The sequence below is a fragment of the Megascapheus bottae genome, chromosome 3 (assembly GCF_031878675.1).
Source record: "Megascapheus bottae isolate mThoBot1 chromosome 3, mThoBot2.hap1, whole genome shotgun sequence".
In the NCBI taxonomy this organism is placed as follows: domain Eukaryota; kingdom Metazoa; phylum Chordata; class Mammalia; order Rodentia; family Geomyidae; genus Megascapheus; species Megascapheus bottae.
In genome coordinates this window covers 5,109,334-5,122,169 of record NC_143511.1, presented here as the reverse complement: position 1 = coordinate 5,122,169, position 12,836 = coordinate 5,109,334, and the positions used below count along the sequence as shown (strand labels likewise).

The window sequence follows — 12,836 nt, the reverse complement described above, 5'->3', positions numbered from 1 at the left end:
CAAAACCAACTTCCTAATTCACTTTCTTTCCTTAACTTCATGTTTCTATAACTATAGTTTCATCTCTACAAAGTTATTTTCTAAAGTACAAATTCCAATTTCTATTGTGTACTGAATTTAAAATCAGATGCTTAAATGCTTAGATTTTAATACAGACAGTGACCACTTGCGAGACCTTGTTGTCTTAACTGTACAATGAAGATCTATAGCTATCCTAACAATGGATGAACCCATATTTACAAAAATATCCTGTGTAGTTCCTGGTATACAAAAAATGTTAACTTCTTTCCATTTAGAGTATAGGAGAAACGATTACTATCATTTTTCTTTCGGTAGTTTACATTTAGAGTAAAAGCATTATGTAAGTGTGAGTTGACTTTTGTGATACAGTTTTGGCAGCTAAAAAAGTCTGGCAATGTAAAAACCTCAGAGAAAGGCTTGAGAGACAGGATGAGAAAAATGATTTGGGAAAAGAAAGAAAAAAATTATTTTAGATTAGATTAGCATTTCTTTTTTTTGTTGGTTATGGAGCTTGAACTCTGGGTCTCAGTGCTGTCCCTGAGCTCTTCAGCTCAAGGCTACCACCCTTCCACTTAAGCCACAGCATCAATTTAGCATTTCTTTTTTTTTTAAATAGATAATTTTATTGTTATATAATAATTATGAAATACAGGTATTATAGACTTGAAATTTCAAGACTTGGACAGATCACAGTTACTATTTATTATATAAAAGATAATATGTATGCATTTAGTCTGATTAATAGACATGCATCTAGTCTGGATTGATATATATTTATTTATTACTTTACCTAAAATATACTAACAGCTTTAAAAAAAAACTTATGTTAAGAAGTTATATATAGTATTTGAGTATCCAAAAATTGTAAGAAACCAGCACAACCATTGGCACTCAGATGATCAATACTCTTAGGGATTTTCCTAGAGTAGATTAAGAATGATATACCATATATATATATAACTTAGGCTTATCTTTTTTAATTTCTTGCTTTTATGGTATTGACAATATTATGTTGTTTTTAGCTCAGGAAAACCTACATAGTTGAATTATAGCTCAGTAGTTAATGCTGTTTTGGTTGTTTGTTTTTGAGTTTTGACAATACTAAGGTTTGAATTCAGGGCCCAGTTCTTATTAGGCAGACTCTCTACTACTGAACTTTCATTCCAGCCCCTTTTCACAGTGACTGTTTTTGAGACAGGGTCTTGTTTCTTTTCTACACCCTTGCCTGGACCATGATTCACATATTTTATACTTCATATTATAAATTTGAAAACAGGTGCATACCACCATTCCCAGCTTCTTCCATTCAGATGGAATCACCTGGAATATTTTTTTCTAGGCTAGCCTGGATATATGATCTTCTCAGACTTAGTCTCCCACATTACTTAAGATTGTAGATGTGAGCCACTGGTGTCCAGCATTGTTTTTGAGACAAAAATCTTACTGTGGAGGCCAAGCAAACCTGGAATCTTGGAAGCTGAGATTCTCTTATCCTCACTTCCCAAGTACTAGAATTACAGGTGTGCAACAGCATACCTGGTGATAATTAATGCTATTTTAATGTGTGCTCTTTCTATTTCGCCCTCTAGGGCTGGTGGACTAGGCCTCAATTTTGTTGGTGCCAATGTTGTCATATTATTTGATCCAACTTGGAATCCAGCCAATGATCTTCAAGCCATTGACAGGTATAATAAATTTAAAGTAACTTGCAAGTTCTTTCAGTCTAAAAATACTCCTGGTCTTTTATGATTGTTCTTAGTAGGACTGACTAGAAGGGAGAACCTTGTGAAAACTTTTGAACTTAAATGCCAGGCTGATAATAGCCATTTGTTTTCTATTCATTTGTAAATCCCAGTAATATGAAAGAAAGAATACAAGTAGAAAGAATATAAAGTTATAAAAATAAAGATAGAGGACAGTCCAAAATCTGCAGAAAAAAAACAAAGACATTCCAAGCATGAGATCAGTAACTGCAGGATGTGAGAGTAAAAAAATGTACTGAGGAAGCTTATAAAGTATATGTGGAAGCAAATTCCCTTCACACTAAATTTTTACAGATTGTCTTTAATAAGTGTTGCTTTATCAAAGTTTAATAATAGAAGTAGAAAAAGCACTTTTTCATTCGTTCTATGAATTTCCCCTATATTGATGCAAAATGCTTAATAAAATATAATCAAGCCAAATTGAGGAATAAAGCTGAAACAGGTAATACAAAAAGTAGGATTTATTCCTAGAATGCAAGGATGGTTCGACATCCTACTGTGCAGGGAACACAAACCAACTAGGAAGCGGGAGACCTGCTGCAGTGGTGAGGAAGCAGTGACTCCCCTTGCCAGCACCTTTACCAGAGCAGGCAAGGTTAACAAGGGTGGCAAGGCCTGTCATAAAATCTTCAGTAATTATTGCCAGCAGTTGCAGCTGAAGGCAGCACCAGCCTTCTCCAACTCCCTTGTAGACCTACCATGTTGTTGCACAACTCCATGAGAACTACCTTTTAAGCACCCATATCTGATTTCCAGCACCAATCCCAATGATGTGATTGCCCAACACCCTGTCTGATGCATGAGTGTATATTTTCAAGAGGGTTGTGAAGAGACTCTCTTCCCATCATCATATGATACAGAAAGATAATCATGGAGACACTACTTTACATCTTGCTGTGATGTTAAGGAAAAAAAAATATGCCCATTCACTTTGGGCTCACAATGTTCCAATAAAGGTGAAAAATACTGAGGGATAGAGCCCTCTGGCAGAAGCCAGCAGCTATGGAGACAAACAGATGATTATAGCTCTTTTAAGGAAAATTAAAACAGCAATCTAGGGAAAGTACTGAAGAACAATGACCTTGGTTATTGAAGGCTTTGGAAGAGTTAGGTGACTTATCTAGAATTTCACTAGGATTTTCATAGTTGGGTGTTTTTTTTCCCCTCAAATTCTGCCTTCTGGTGCATGTAAAATATACAATCAAGGTTGTACATGGGAAGAGCATATATTTGATGAAAATGGAAAAGCTCTTCATCTGGGAAGAAAACTAGTGTACAAAGAATGTAAGAAAACATTTAAAGCCATAATAGCCATGAGCCAGGAATTTCCGGAATTGAATTGTTACTGCATATTCTAGAAGTAATAGCTCCCCCCAAACACTTTTTTTTTTTTTTTTGCCAGTCCTGGGCTTGAGCTCAGGGGCAGAACACTGTCCTTGGACTTTCTCAAGGCTAGAGCTCTACCACTTGAGCCTCAGCACCATTCTGGCTTTTTCTTTTGTATGTATGTGGTACCCAGGAATCGAACCCGGGCCTTTGTGCATGCTAGGCAAGCACTCTACCACTAGGCCAAACTCCCTGCCCAAGGCCAAACTCCCGGCCCCCTCCAAACACTTTTAATAAGCCTAGAGAATTTGCTCAAATGAAGCTTCTTTCAGACTTTCCTGTCAAATTAGATATACCTGTATTTCCCACAATCACTGCGACTTTTCAGGAGTTTTGATATGATGAATTTGATGGCTTTTATGTTTACGATACCTGATGACTGTAGGGAAGACTACAACCATTTTTCTGACCTTTAACTAACATTGAAAACGATGGAATTCGACTAAGAGCAAGGAATACTGAGACTCCCAGAAGTGAATGCAAGTACAAAGGACAAATGTTTTTAGTAAAGGGAATTGAATTGACATATTAAGTTATTGAACTGACACATTAAGTAATATGGTATAAAGAAATGGGCCTCAAATAAGAACTTCAGCAAGTTTCTTATGTACCATTTTGTTTTTTTAAAAAAAATATACTTAATATAAGTATAGTTGTTTGACTTTAATGACCCTAAGACTTGTGTATGTAAAGCAGTTAACAGTACTTTGATAGCCATTTATTGGATACATAGGCATGATGGCTTCACACTCTGAATATAGTCAATATTATTGGACAATATTAATACACTTAAAACAATTGTTATCTGTATTTTGGCAGAAAAAGAAGAAAAAGATAAAAATTATTTATTTAGCAATCACTATGAATCATTTTTAAAGTTCTGATGCTAATTTAAAGTTTAATCAATTTCTTAGAAAAGACTAGTGGATCACACCTATAATTCTAGCTACTCAGGCGGCTGAGATTTTTAGTGCCAGCATGGGTACTAAAATCCAAGCCTGTGAGACTCTTATCTCCAATTAACCACCAGAAAACTGAAAGTGTCTCTGTGGCTCAGTGGTAGAGCTACCACCTTGAGCTGAAGAGCTCAGGGGCAGGGCCCAGGCCCAGAGTTCATGACCGGCAAAAAGAAAAAAAAAGAAAAAGTAATAAGTAAAAGAACATAACTTAGAAAACTAGAATATCAAGCAAGTAAATAAAACAGAAGTTGTATTAAGATAAATACCACATTATTAAAATAACAATATAAATTTTGCATCATTGAAATAAGAAAGATCATTTTGAAAAGTACCCTGGGGGGGTAAACCAAATATCTATACAAGCATATTTACTCAACCAAACATTTTATGTATAATTTTATACACATACATTTAGAAAAACAAGTACAAAGGAACATTATCTACATTATGTTTATTGTGAGCCAGAAACTGTTGTTCTTATTTAATACAATATCATTGTGTTGGACACTGTAACAATGGGTATGATAAAATGTTATACCCGTTTTATATGTGAGCAAGGAAGGAGACACATATTCTTATTAACTTGTTCAAGTTCCTAGCATGTTACTGGCCACATTTGGATCTAAATCCATACAATCTACAGAGTTTGTCATTTTAACCAGCTCTTCTGTACTAACAGCTGTCAAAGAAAATAGGTAAAAACAATAGAGAAACGAATGCTCTCTTTTTCCTTCATTTTTTTTTTTCTCCAGTCCTGGGCTTGAGCTCAGGGCCTGAGCACTGTCCTTGGATTTTCTCAAGGCTAGAACTCTACCACTTGAGCCTCAGCACCACTTCCAGCTTTTTTTCTATGTATGTGGTACCAAGGAATTGAACCCGGGTCTTTGTGCATGCTAGGCAAGCACTCTACCACTAGGCCAAACTCCCTGCCCTTTTTCCTTCATTTTTGACATAAAATATTTGATGTGATTTTGTTCTTTTTTTCACATAAGCTAACAGCATGTATTATTTTATGCATCTTAGGATTCCTTCAAAACCCAGTGGATTCCTCTTCCCTGTCTCTCCTTCCCCCTATACTATGGCAGGGAAGGTAAATGCATATCGCATAATAGTCCTTTCATACTTGTCTGTAATAGTGAGAGGTCCATCACAAGTTCATGTTTTATGGACTAAGAAACTAATGAAACATAGGTACAAAGTAACAAGTATAAAAGATGTTTGCAAAACTTAAAGGATAAATACTCTTAATAGAATTTAAGTACACACACACACACACACACACACACACAGGCTTTTTTCTTGTGCATTTTCTGATTTTCCTTAGGGTCTAAGTATGTTACAGGAGAAAAAGAGACTGAGTCCTTTTCTCCTTCTCCAGGCCTCAGGAGGAAAGGGAGAATTCAGTGTGTTACCCCTGTTTGGGCAGTCACAAGAACTTAACTACCTTCTTAGAATGTAAGATTTACATGATTCAACATGCCCTCTAGTAAAAGTTCCACTTCTGTGAGAAGGAAAAGGGAAGAGGCAGAGGGAATGCCAAGCAATCTCATAAGTTAAAAAACAGATTTCCCCCAAATTGTAACATTTTTAAGCATGTTGGCAATAAGCACCTTAGCAACTATAACAGGCATTTAAGAACAGATGACCTCATGCTTATCATCCAATAAAATCTCCATATGAAAAGCTGCAGGGAGCCAGTATTAGTCACTGTGATGAGACAGGTTAGAGTTGTATTAGTATTAGGGCCTGTATCAGAACACCTGCATAACAGTAATTCCATCAGACTTTGATTTGGACTCTATAATATGCACACCCCTGAACTTTCCCAGTTGGTTAACTGTTTTTCTGTAATATTTTTGGGGAGTGGGAAATATTTGTTTTACAAAACTTATAAAGGTATCATTGACATGTGATAAACTATACATATTTAACATGCACAGTTAGTAAGTTTTGACATTGTGTTCACCTGTGAAACCACAGTAGTCAAGATAACAAATATATCTAAACTTTTCTTGCACCCTTTTGTAATGCATTCCTTTTGCTACTCCCCATTCTTTCATTTCCAAGCAACCACTAGAAGCTGCAGTCTGAGGCCGGGAGTTTGGCCTAGTGGTTAAAGTGCTTGCCTAGCATGCACGAAGACCCGGGTTCGATTCCTTGGTACCACATACATACAAAAAAGCCAGAAGTGGTGCTGAGGCTCAAGTGGTAGAGCTCTAGCCTTGAGAAAGTCCAAGGACAGTGCTCAGGCCCCGAGCTCAAGCCCAGGACTGGCAAAAAAAAAAAAAAAAAAAAAAAGAAGAAGAAGCTGCAGTTTGTAACTGTTTTAGTTTACATTTGGAGTTTAATGGAAATTAAATCACTTGGGACTAATCTATTCATAAGGATCACTAAAAGTTTTTGGACACTGTAAGGTGTTTCTGTTAAAAAACATAACAGTGTCAGTGGTTCGTTCCTGTAATCCTAGCTACTCAGTAGGCTGAAATCGGAGGATCACAGTTCAAAGCCAGCCCGGGCACCAAAATCTGTGAGACTATCTCCAATTAACCACCAGAAAACTGGAAGTGGTGCTGTGGCTCAAGAGGTAGTGTTAGCTTTGAGCTGAAGAGCTCAGGGACAGTGCCCATGCCCAGAGTTTAAGCTCCACAACTAACAAAAAAATAAAATAACAGAAATGAAAAGTGTTATCTATATTTTTCCTATAATAGTCTCTTGAGTATCTTATCACTGCATTCAAACCCTATGACTGACCAAAATAAATACATGAATATCTTTATATGTGTACACATATATAATATGTAAACATTGTAACCATATATTATTGTTAAATAACGTAGCATACCTAAACATAAACTTAATTAAAATGTTCATAATTTTACATAAAAGACCAGTCTCTTGAACCAAAAGTTACATTACTTGACTTCTGCTTTTAAATCTTTTTAAGAGCATATAGGATTGGACAATGCAGAGATGTAAAAGTGCTTCGGCTGATTTCCTTGGGAACTGTGGAGGAGATCATGTATTTACGACAGGTATACAAGCAGGTAACTATGTTTCCCCTTTCTCAAATCGAGATGTAAACATGTGTTTAGTGTCAAAAATCAAGAAGAAATTTATGTAAAAAGTTTTAAATTTTATCTATAATGCCGAATTTGATAAGATTATGAAATATACTCAAGTATATTTTTATTCTATGTAGTTTCATATTCTGTGAAAGAGATTCATTCTTACACATGCTGAGTTTTAGTACTCAGAGTTTCTTTGAACAGTACTTTTGTACTATAGTATGGATATGAATTACCTAGGGATCTTGTTAAAATACAGATTCTGATTTAGTAGGTCTGGGGTGGAGCCCAACATTCTGCATTTTTAACTAGCTCCCAGGAGTCCCAGGACTACTTGTCCATAGATGACAATTTCAGTAGTGAGGTCACACCTCCCAAACTGTGGGCCAAGACCTAGTGGTATGCCACAAATGGGTTACAGGTGCACTGTTGATACCAATCCCACAGCTCTCCAGCAGTAAGAATGTGTACACCAGCGTCTAGCCTTAAGTAACCTCCTTCATTTGCTCGAGGTTCATGTTCATATATTACCATTCTTTATGCACCACGACAAGAAGAAGATTGGAGAGCAGTGGCTTAGAGTGATACTGTATATAATGCAAATGAAACCACAGAAACACCCTAGTAAATAAAATTATACGACTAGAACTCAAGCATACCAAGTATTGTGCTTGGTGTTTTTCACATGCATCTAAAATTGCATTAACTCATTAGTAAGCTTGGGATATCAATTACTTTTCCATTCATACCTCTAAGTAAACAACACTTATTTCATTTATAAGTCCTCTCTTAAGAAGATCTGGACTGAGGTTCAAGTTTAATTGTAGATCTCAAATTTGAATTGCTCCCAATATATTTGGTTGGCATTTACTTAAGAGCAAACATCTGTCACATATGGTGGTAGTTAACCTAAGAATGATCCAATCTTAAATTTATGCTATTTTTTTCATTCTAAAATTAGAATTATACACAGCAGTTTTTGGTTTTTCCTCAACCACTTAGCTCTGTAAGAAACAGTTCAGGGGCCGGGAGTTTGTCCTAGTAGTAGAATGCTTGCCTTGCATGTATGAAGACCTAGGTTCAATTCCTCGGTGCCACATATATAGAAAAAGCGGAAGTGGTGCTGTGCCTCAAGTGATAGAACTCTAGCCTTAAGAAAAGCCCAAGGACAGTGCTCAGGTCCTGAGTTCAAGCCCCAGGACTGGCCAAAAGAAAAAAGAAAAAGAAACAGCTCAGCCCAGCACTGGTGGCTCATGCCATGCCTGTAGTCTTAGTTACTCAGACAGATCTGAAGATTGAGATTCAATGCCAGTCTGGGTAGGAAAGTCCATAACACTCTTCTCTCCAGTTAACCACCAGAAAAAGGGAAGTGGTAACTGTGGCTCAAAGTAGTAGAGTGATAGCCTTGAGTTAAAGAGCCCATTGACTGCATCCAGGCCCCATGACTGACCAAAAACAGAAAAAAGAAGCGGGTTATATTTTGTTCTTTGGTATCACATAGCTTCTTGAAATTTTTTAAAATTATTTTTCTATCTTATTTTACCACAATTGAGAAAACTAGAATATTAATTCTTTAGACTATTCTCTTAAACTTGTTATAAGGAAGACTTTCTTCAATCATGTCATTTTCTCAACCTATTATAACATTGTACCTATTCATTTTAAATCACTTAATGAAATAAAATTACTTGTTGTCTAACAATACACTATATAATAGTATATAATAACAAAGCTTATCATGAGACAAGGTAATTTAAGTTTTCAGAACTTTACATGACACCTATGAAGATAAGTTGGCAATCATATAAGGAAAAGGCATTAAATGTAATTTAAAGACAGTTTGGAATTTGAATGATAGGTATGTAGAGAGCTACACTCCAGCCTCCCAAATCTTCCCCAGGTCTTTCGGGAAAAGATAAAAGAAAAATTATCAGCAACAATGCTACAACAATAAAAAGAAGCAATAAGTAAGTAATGTTAGGACAGAAGAGTTTTCAGTGACCCAGAAAGAACATGAGTTGAGATTGTCGTTCTCAAGCGGTTATTTCTCTTCTCTCTTTTTTTTTTCTCCTTATGGTTAATCTCATGTGGTTACCGTATCTGACTTTGTTACATGGTGTATAGTATATAGGTTTTTTTGTTTATTTGAAATTGGGAAGAGAACTTGAGAAAACAAGATGTTTGGGAGGGGTTGGGGAGAGGGAAAAGGGGACAAAACATAAGAAGGGGTATCAAGGTTGGAGAAGTAATGCACCCACTACCTGATGAATGTAACTGTTACCCCTCTATCTATTACCCTGGCAATTAAAAAAAAGTGAGTTGAGATTGAAGGGAAAAAAGGTGAAATAGAGTGAGGAAGAGACTACTAAAAATGATTGCAAATTGCATATGCCATTATTGGACTCAGTCGTTACTGAAATAAGAAGGGGTATAACTCTTTGCCATGACATTGATAATGTAAGAAAGTGGCCTAACCCTTACAGTCTTTCTTTAGTTGTCCTCAAATTGTAGCAAACAGTGGTATATATTCTCTCATGAGAGAAACAAAAAGAAATACTTGAAGCAATGAAGCAAGGAAGAGCCCCATACTTTGGAGAGACTCAGAAAATAAAATACTCCAGACATAGATTGAGTAACAAAGGTCAGATCTTTCATTTAAGAGTAAAAACAAATTATTATTTTAAATTACAAAGCAAAAAGACAACACATGTAAGAAGGTTAGGAAAAATGGATCACTGCAAGAGAAAAACAAATTGTGAGATCACTGTCAGATGACATATACTTAGTGACAAGATGACTGGGACATTTTCAAGTTCCTCAAAAAATAAATAACTTGCAGAACAGAATGTATTACATATCTATTGTGTTTATACATAAAACTATGTCTATACATATATAAATAAGTATAACCACAGTGAAAAAGACTGATAGTTTGAGGAAGTTGGTGTTTTGATGTGCTTGGTTTGCATGTGTTGTGAAAATACATTTAAATATTATATACTTTCAAAAAATAAAAGCATTTAGGGGACTGGGAACGTGCTCTAGCAGTATAATGCTTACCTAGTATGCACAAAGCCCTGGGTTCAATTCCTTGGTACCACTACACAGGAAAATGCCAGAAGTAGTGATGTGGCTTAAATGGTAGAATGCTAGCCTTGAGAAAGCCCAAGGACAGTGCCCAGACCCTGAGGTCAAGCCTCATGATTAGCAAAAAGATAATAACAAAATAACATTTATACATTAAAACATTTATACAGCAATTGTACTCCTTCAAGTTTGGAAAATTATATATACTAAAAGTTTGGTACACAAGAGTTCATCTTATATATGTGTATGTGATTTATTTAGAAGTATTTGCAGAAAAATTTTGCAAGAAGAGCACAAAATGCCCTCCTTCCCAGCTTTTCTGCTTGGTAACACTTCACATGTTTATTTTTTTTTTTCTTTCTCTTCGTCACTATCCTTATTTTTTTATGAGCCCTTTGAGAGAAAAATCACAGTCTTAAACTAGTTTGTATGTGTTATCTCAAAACATGAACACTTTCTTATTTACCATTACTGTAAAAGTGACTGTAGGAATTATAAGTAATTACGCTTATCATTCTGCAGTGGGATTTTCCTTCCCCATATCCTCTCCAAAATCCTGTCATCAAGACACTTGGCACTGACGCATCCTCACTTAGAGTGCACAGGACCAGTTCAGTTCCTAGCTTCCTCACAGGGCCTCCTATTTCCTGCCTATTCCAGGCTCCAACTAAATATTGTGGTTACATTTATTTATATTTCGAATAATTACCGAGACTTCCCTCATTATTTATGACCTTGACAGTTGTAAAGAATAAGGCTTTACTTGCATAGAATACTTTCAACTTAGGTCCATTAATGTTTTCACCTACTTAGACTCAGACCAAGAGTTCTATCAGGAATATCACAAAATAATGAAGATGCTTGTTTTTCTCATTATAAGTAGAAGGCACATAGTGTTGACCTGCTAAGTATTTTTCACTACAGAGCTGCCCTATTTTCCCTTTGTAATTGATAGGTTATGAAAATGTCCTTTAAAGCTTGTAAACATCCCATTTCTTACCAAATCTGCATCCATCAGGCTTTGTATTTGATGATCTTGATGATATCTGCCTGAATCAGCTACCATTCATATTTGTCAGGTATGGTTTTTCTCTTTATATTGTTTTTTTTTTCTTTTTTGCTCACTGACATCTGATCATTTTTTAAAGAGCATTCTCTATTTAATCTGTTGGAGTTGTGGCTTCCTATTTTCATAGTAGATTGCAACCCATTGAACCAGTGCTGTTTACTTTGATGCTCAAATTGCATTGCTTTTGGCCAGTTTGAACTTTTTATCATGGCTTGTATTATTTTGACATGCCTTTATCATTTTTGGGGTACTTCTTTATGTTGTCAGACTGGATAGTGTCCCTCCCCAAGATGTCCACGTCTCTATCCCCTGATCCATGTGGATTATTTGGGTTGGGTTAGTGTAATCAAAGAGTCCTTATAAACAGGAGACAGTAGGGTCAGAGAAAGTAGAGATGAAGATGTGAGGGCAGAGATGTATAGGATTTGAAAAATGGGGAGATACTATACCACTGGCCTTGATCTTTTTAAGGTGATTATTATTTTCACTTGCATATCTTATCTATTGTTATGAATTCCATGTGTTTTATGGTTTTATATAGATTTTCTTAATCTAGAAGCCAAGCTGTATTTTCTGATTGCTGATTTTTTTCCCCCTCTTGAATTCTGGCATCATGTTTTAAATAGCCTAAAGATAGGACACCTACTTTTTACTTTTAATGAAGCCACTTTGGAAACATTTTTAAACACAAAATAAGATGTTTCTAAATAAGGCTCTTATAAATATAAAGATAGGGGTGGGGAGTTTGGCCTAGTAATAGACTTCTTTCCTAGCATGCACGAAGACCCAGGTTTGATTCCTTGGTACCACATATACATAGAAAAAGCCAGAAATAGTGCTGCGGCTCAAGTGGTAGAGTCTTGAGAAAGCCCAAGGACAGTGCTCAAGCCCTTAGGACTGACAAAAAATAAATAAATATAGGGGCCTGGAGTTTGGCCTAGTGGTAGAGTTCTTGCTTGCCTAGTATGCACGAAGACCCAGGTTCAATTCCTTGGTACCACATTCATAGAAAAAGCCAGAAGTGGTGCTGAGGCTCAAGTGGTAGAGTTCTAGCCTTGACAAAAATCCAAGGACAGTGCTCAGGCCCTGAGCTTAAGCCCAGGACTGGCGAAAAAAAAAACAAAACAAAACAATAAAAGCAAACAAACAAAACAAATAAATAAAATTTTGCTAGGAAACTTAAAGATTCAAAGCATACCAATTACCTTGGTGAATATAGTTAATAGATTGCAGTCTAAGGGAGAGTCAGTAATAAGGGTGAAATAGATAACTGAGCCATAAGATGAACATATGATGTTCATATGTTGATTTACAATTTTTTTTTTTTTTGCCAGTCCTGGGCTTGAGCTCAGGGCCTGAGCACTGTCCTTGGACTTTTTCAAGGTTAGAGCTCTGCCACTTGAGCCTCAGCACCACTTCTGGCTTTTTTCTATGTATGTGGTACCAAGGAATCGAACCCAGGTCTTCGTGCATGCTAGGCAAGCAC

At 36.1% G+C, this 12,836-nt stretch overlaps 1 protein-coding gene and 1 pseudogene across 2 annotated transcripts in view; both read left to right on the top strand.

Annotated features, from left to right (window-relative positions):
- Ercc6l2 (ERCC excision repair 6 like 2) overlaps nucleotides 1-12,836 on the top strand; it is an 82,381-nt gene that overhangs the window by 32,346 nt on the left and 37,199 nt on the right. For both annotated transcript variants that reach the window (XM_090329490.1, XM_090329491.1), the window contains exons 12-13: nucleotides 1,611-1,706; nucleotides 7,074-7,173. In XM_090329490.1, the coding sequence (XP_090185616.1) occupies nucleotides 1,611-1,706; nucleotides 7,074-7,173 (196 nt within the window). The remainder of the gene's footprint in view (nucleotides 1-1,610; nucleotides 1,707-7,073; nucleotides 7,174-12,836) is intronic.
- Nucleotides 2,257-3,142, top strand: LOC150064867 (ankyrin repeat domain-containing protein 13C pseudogene; annotated as a pseudogene).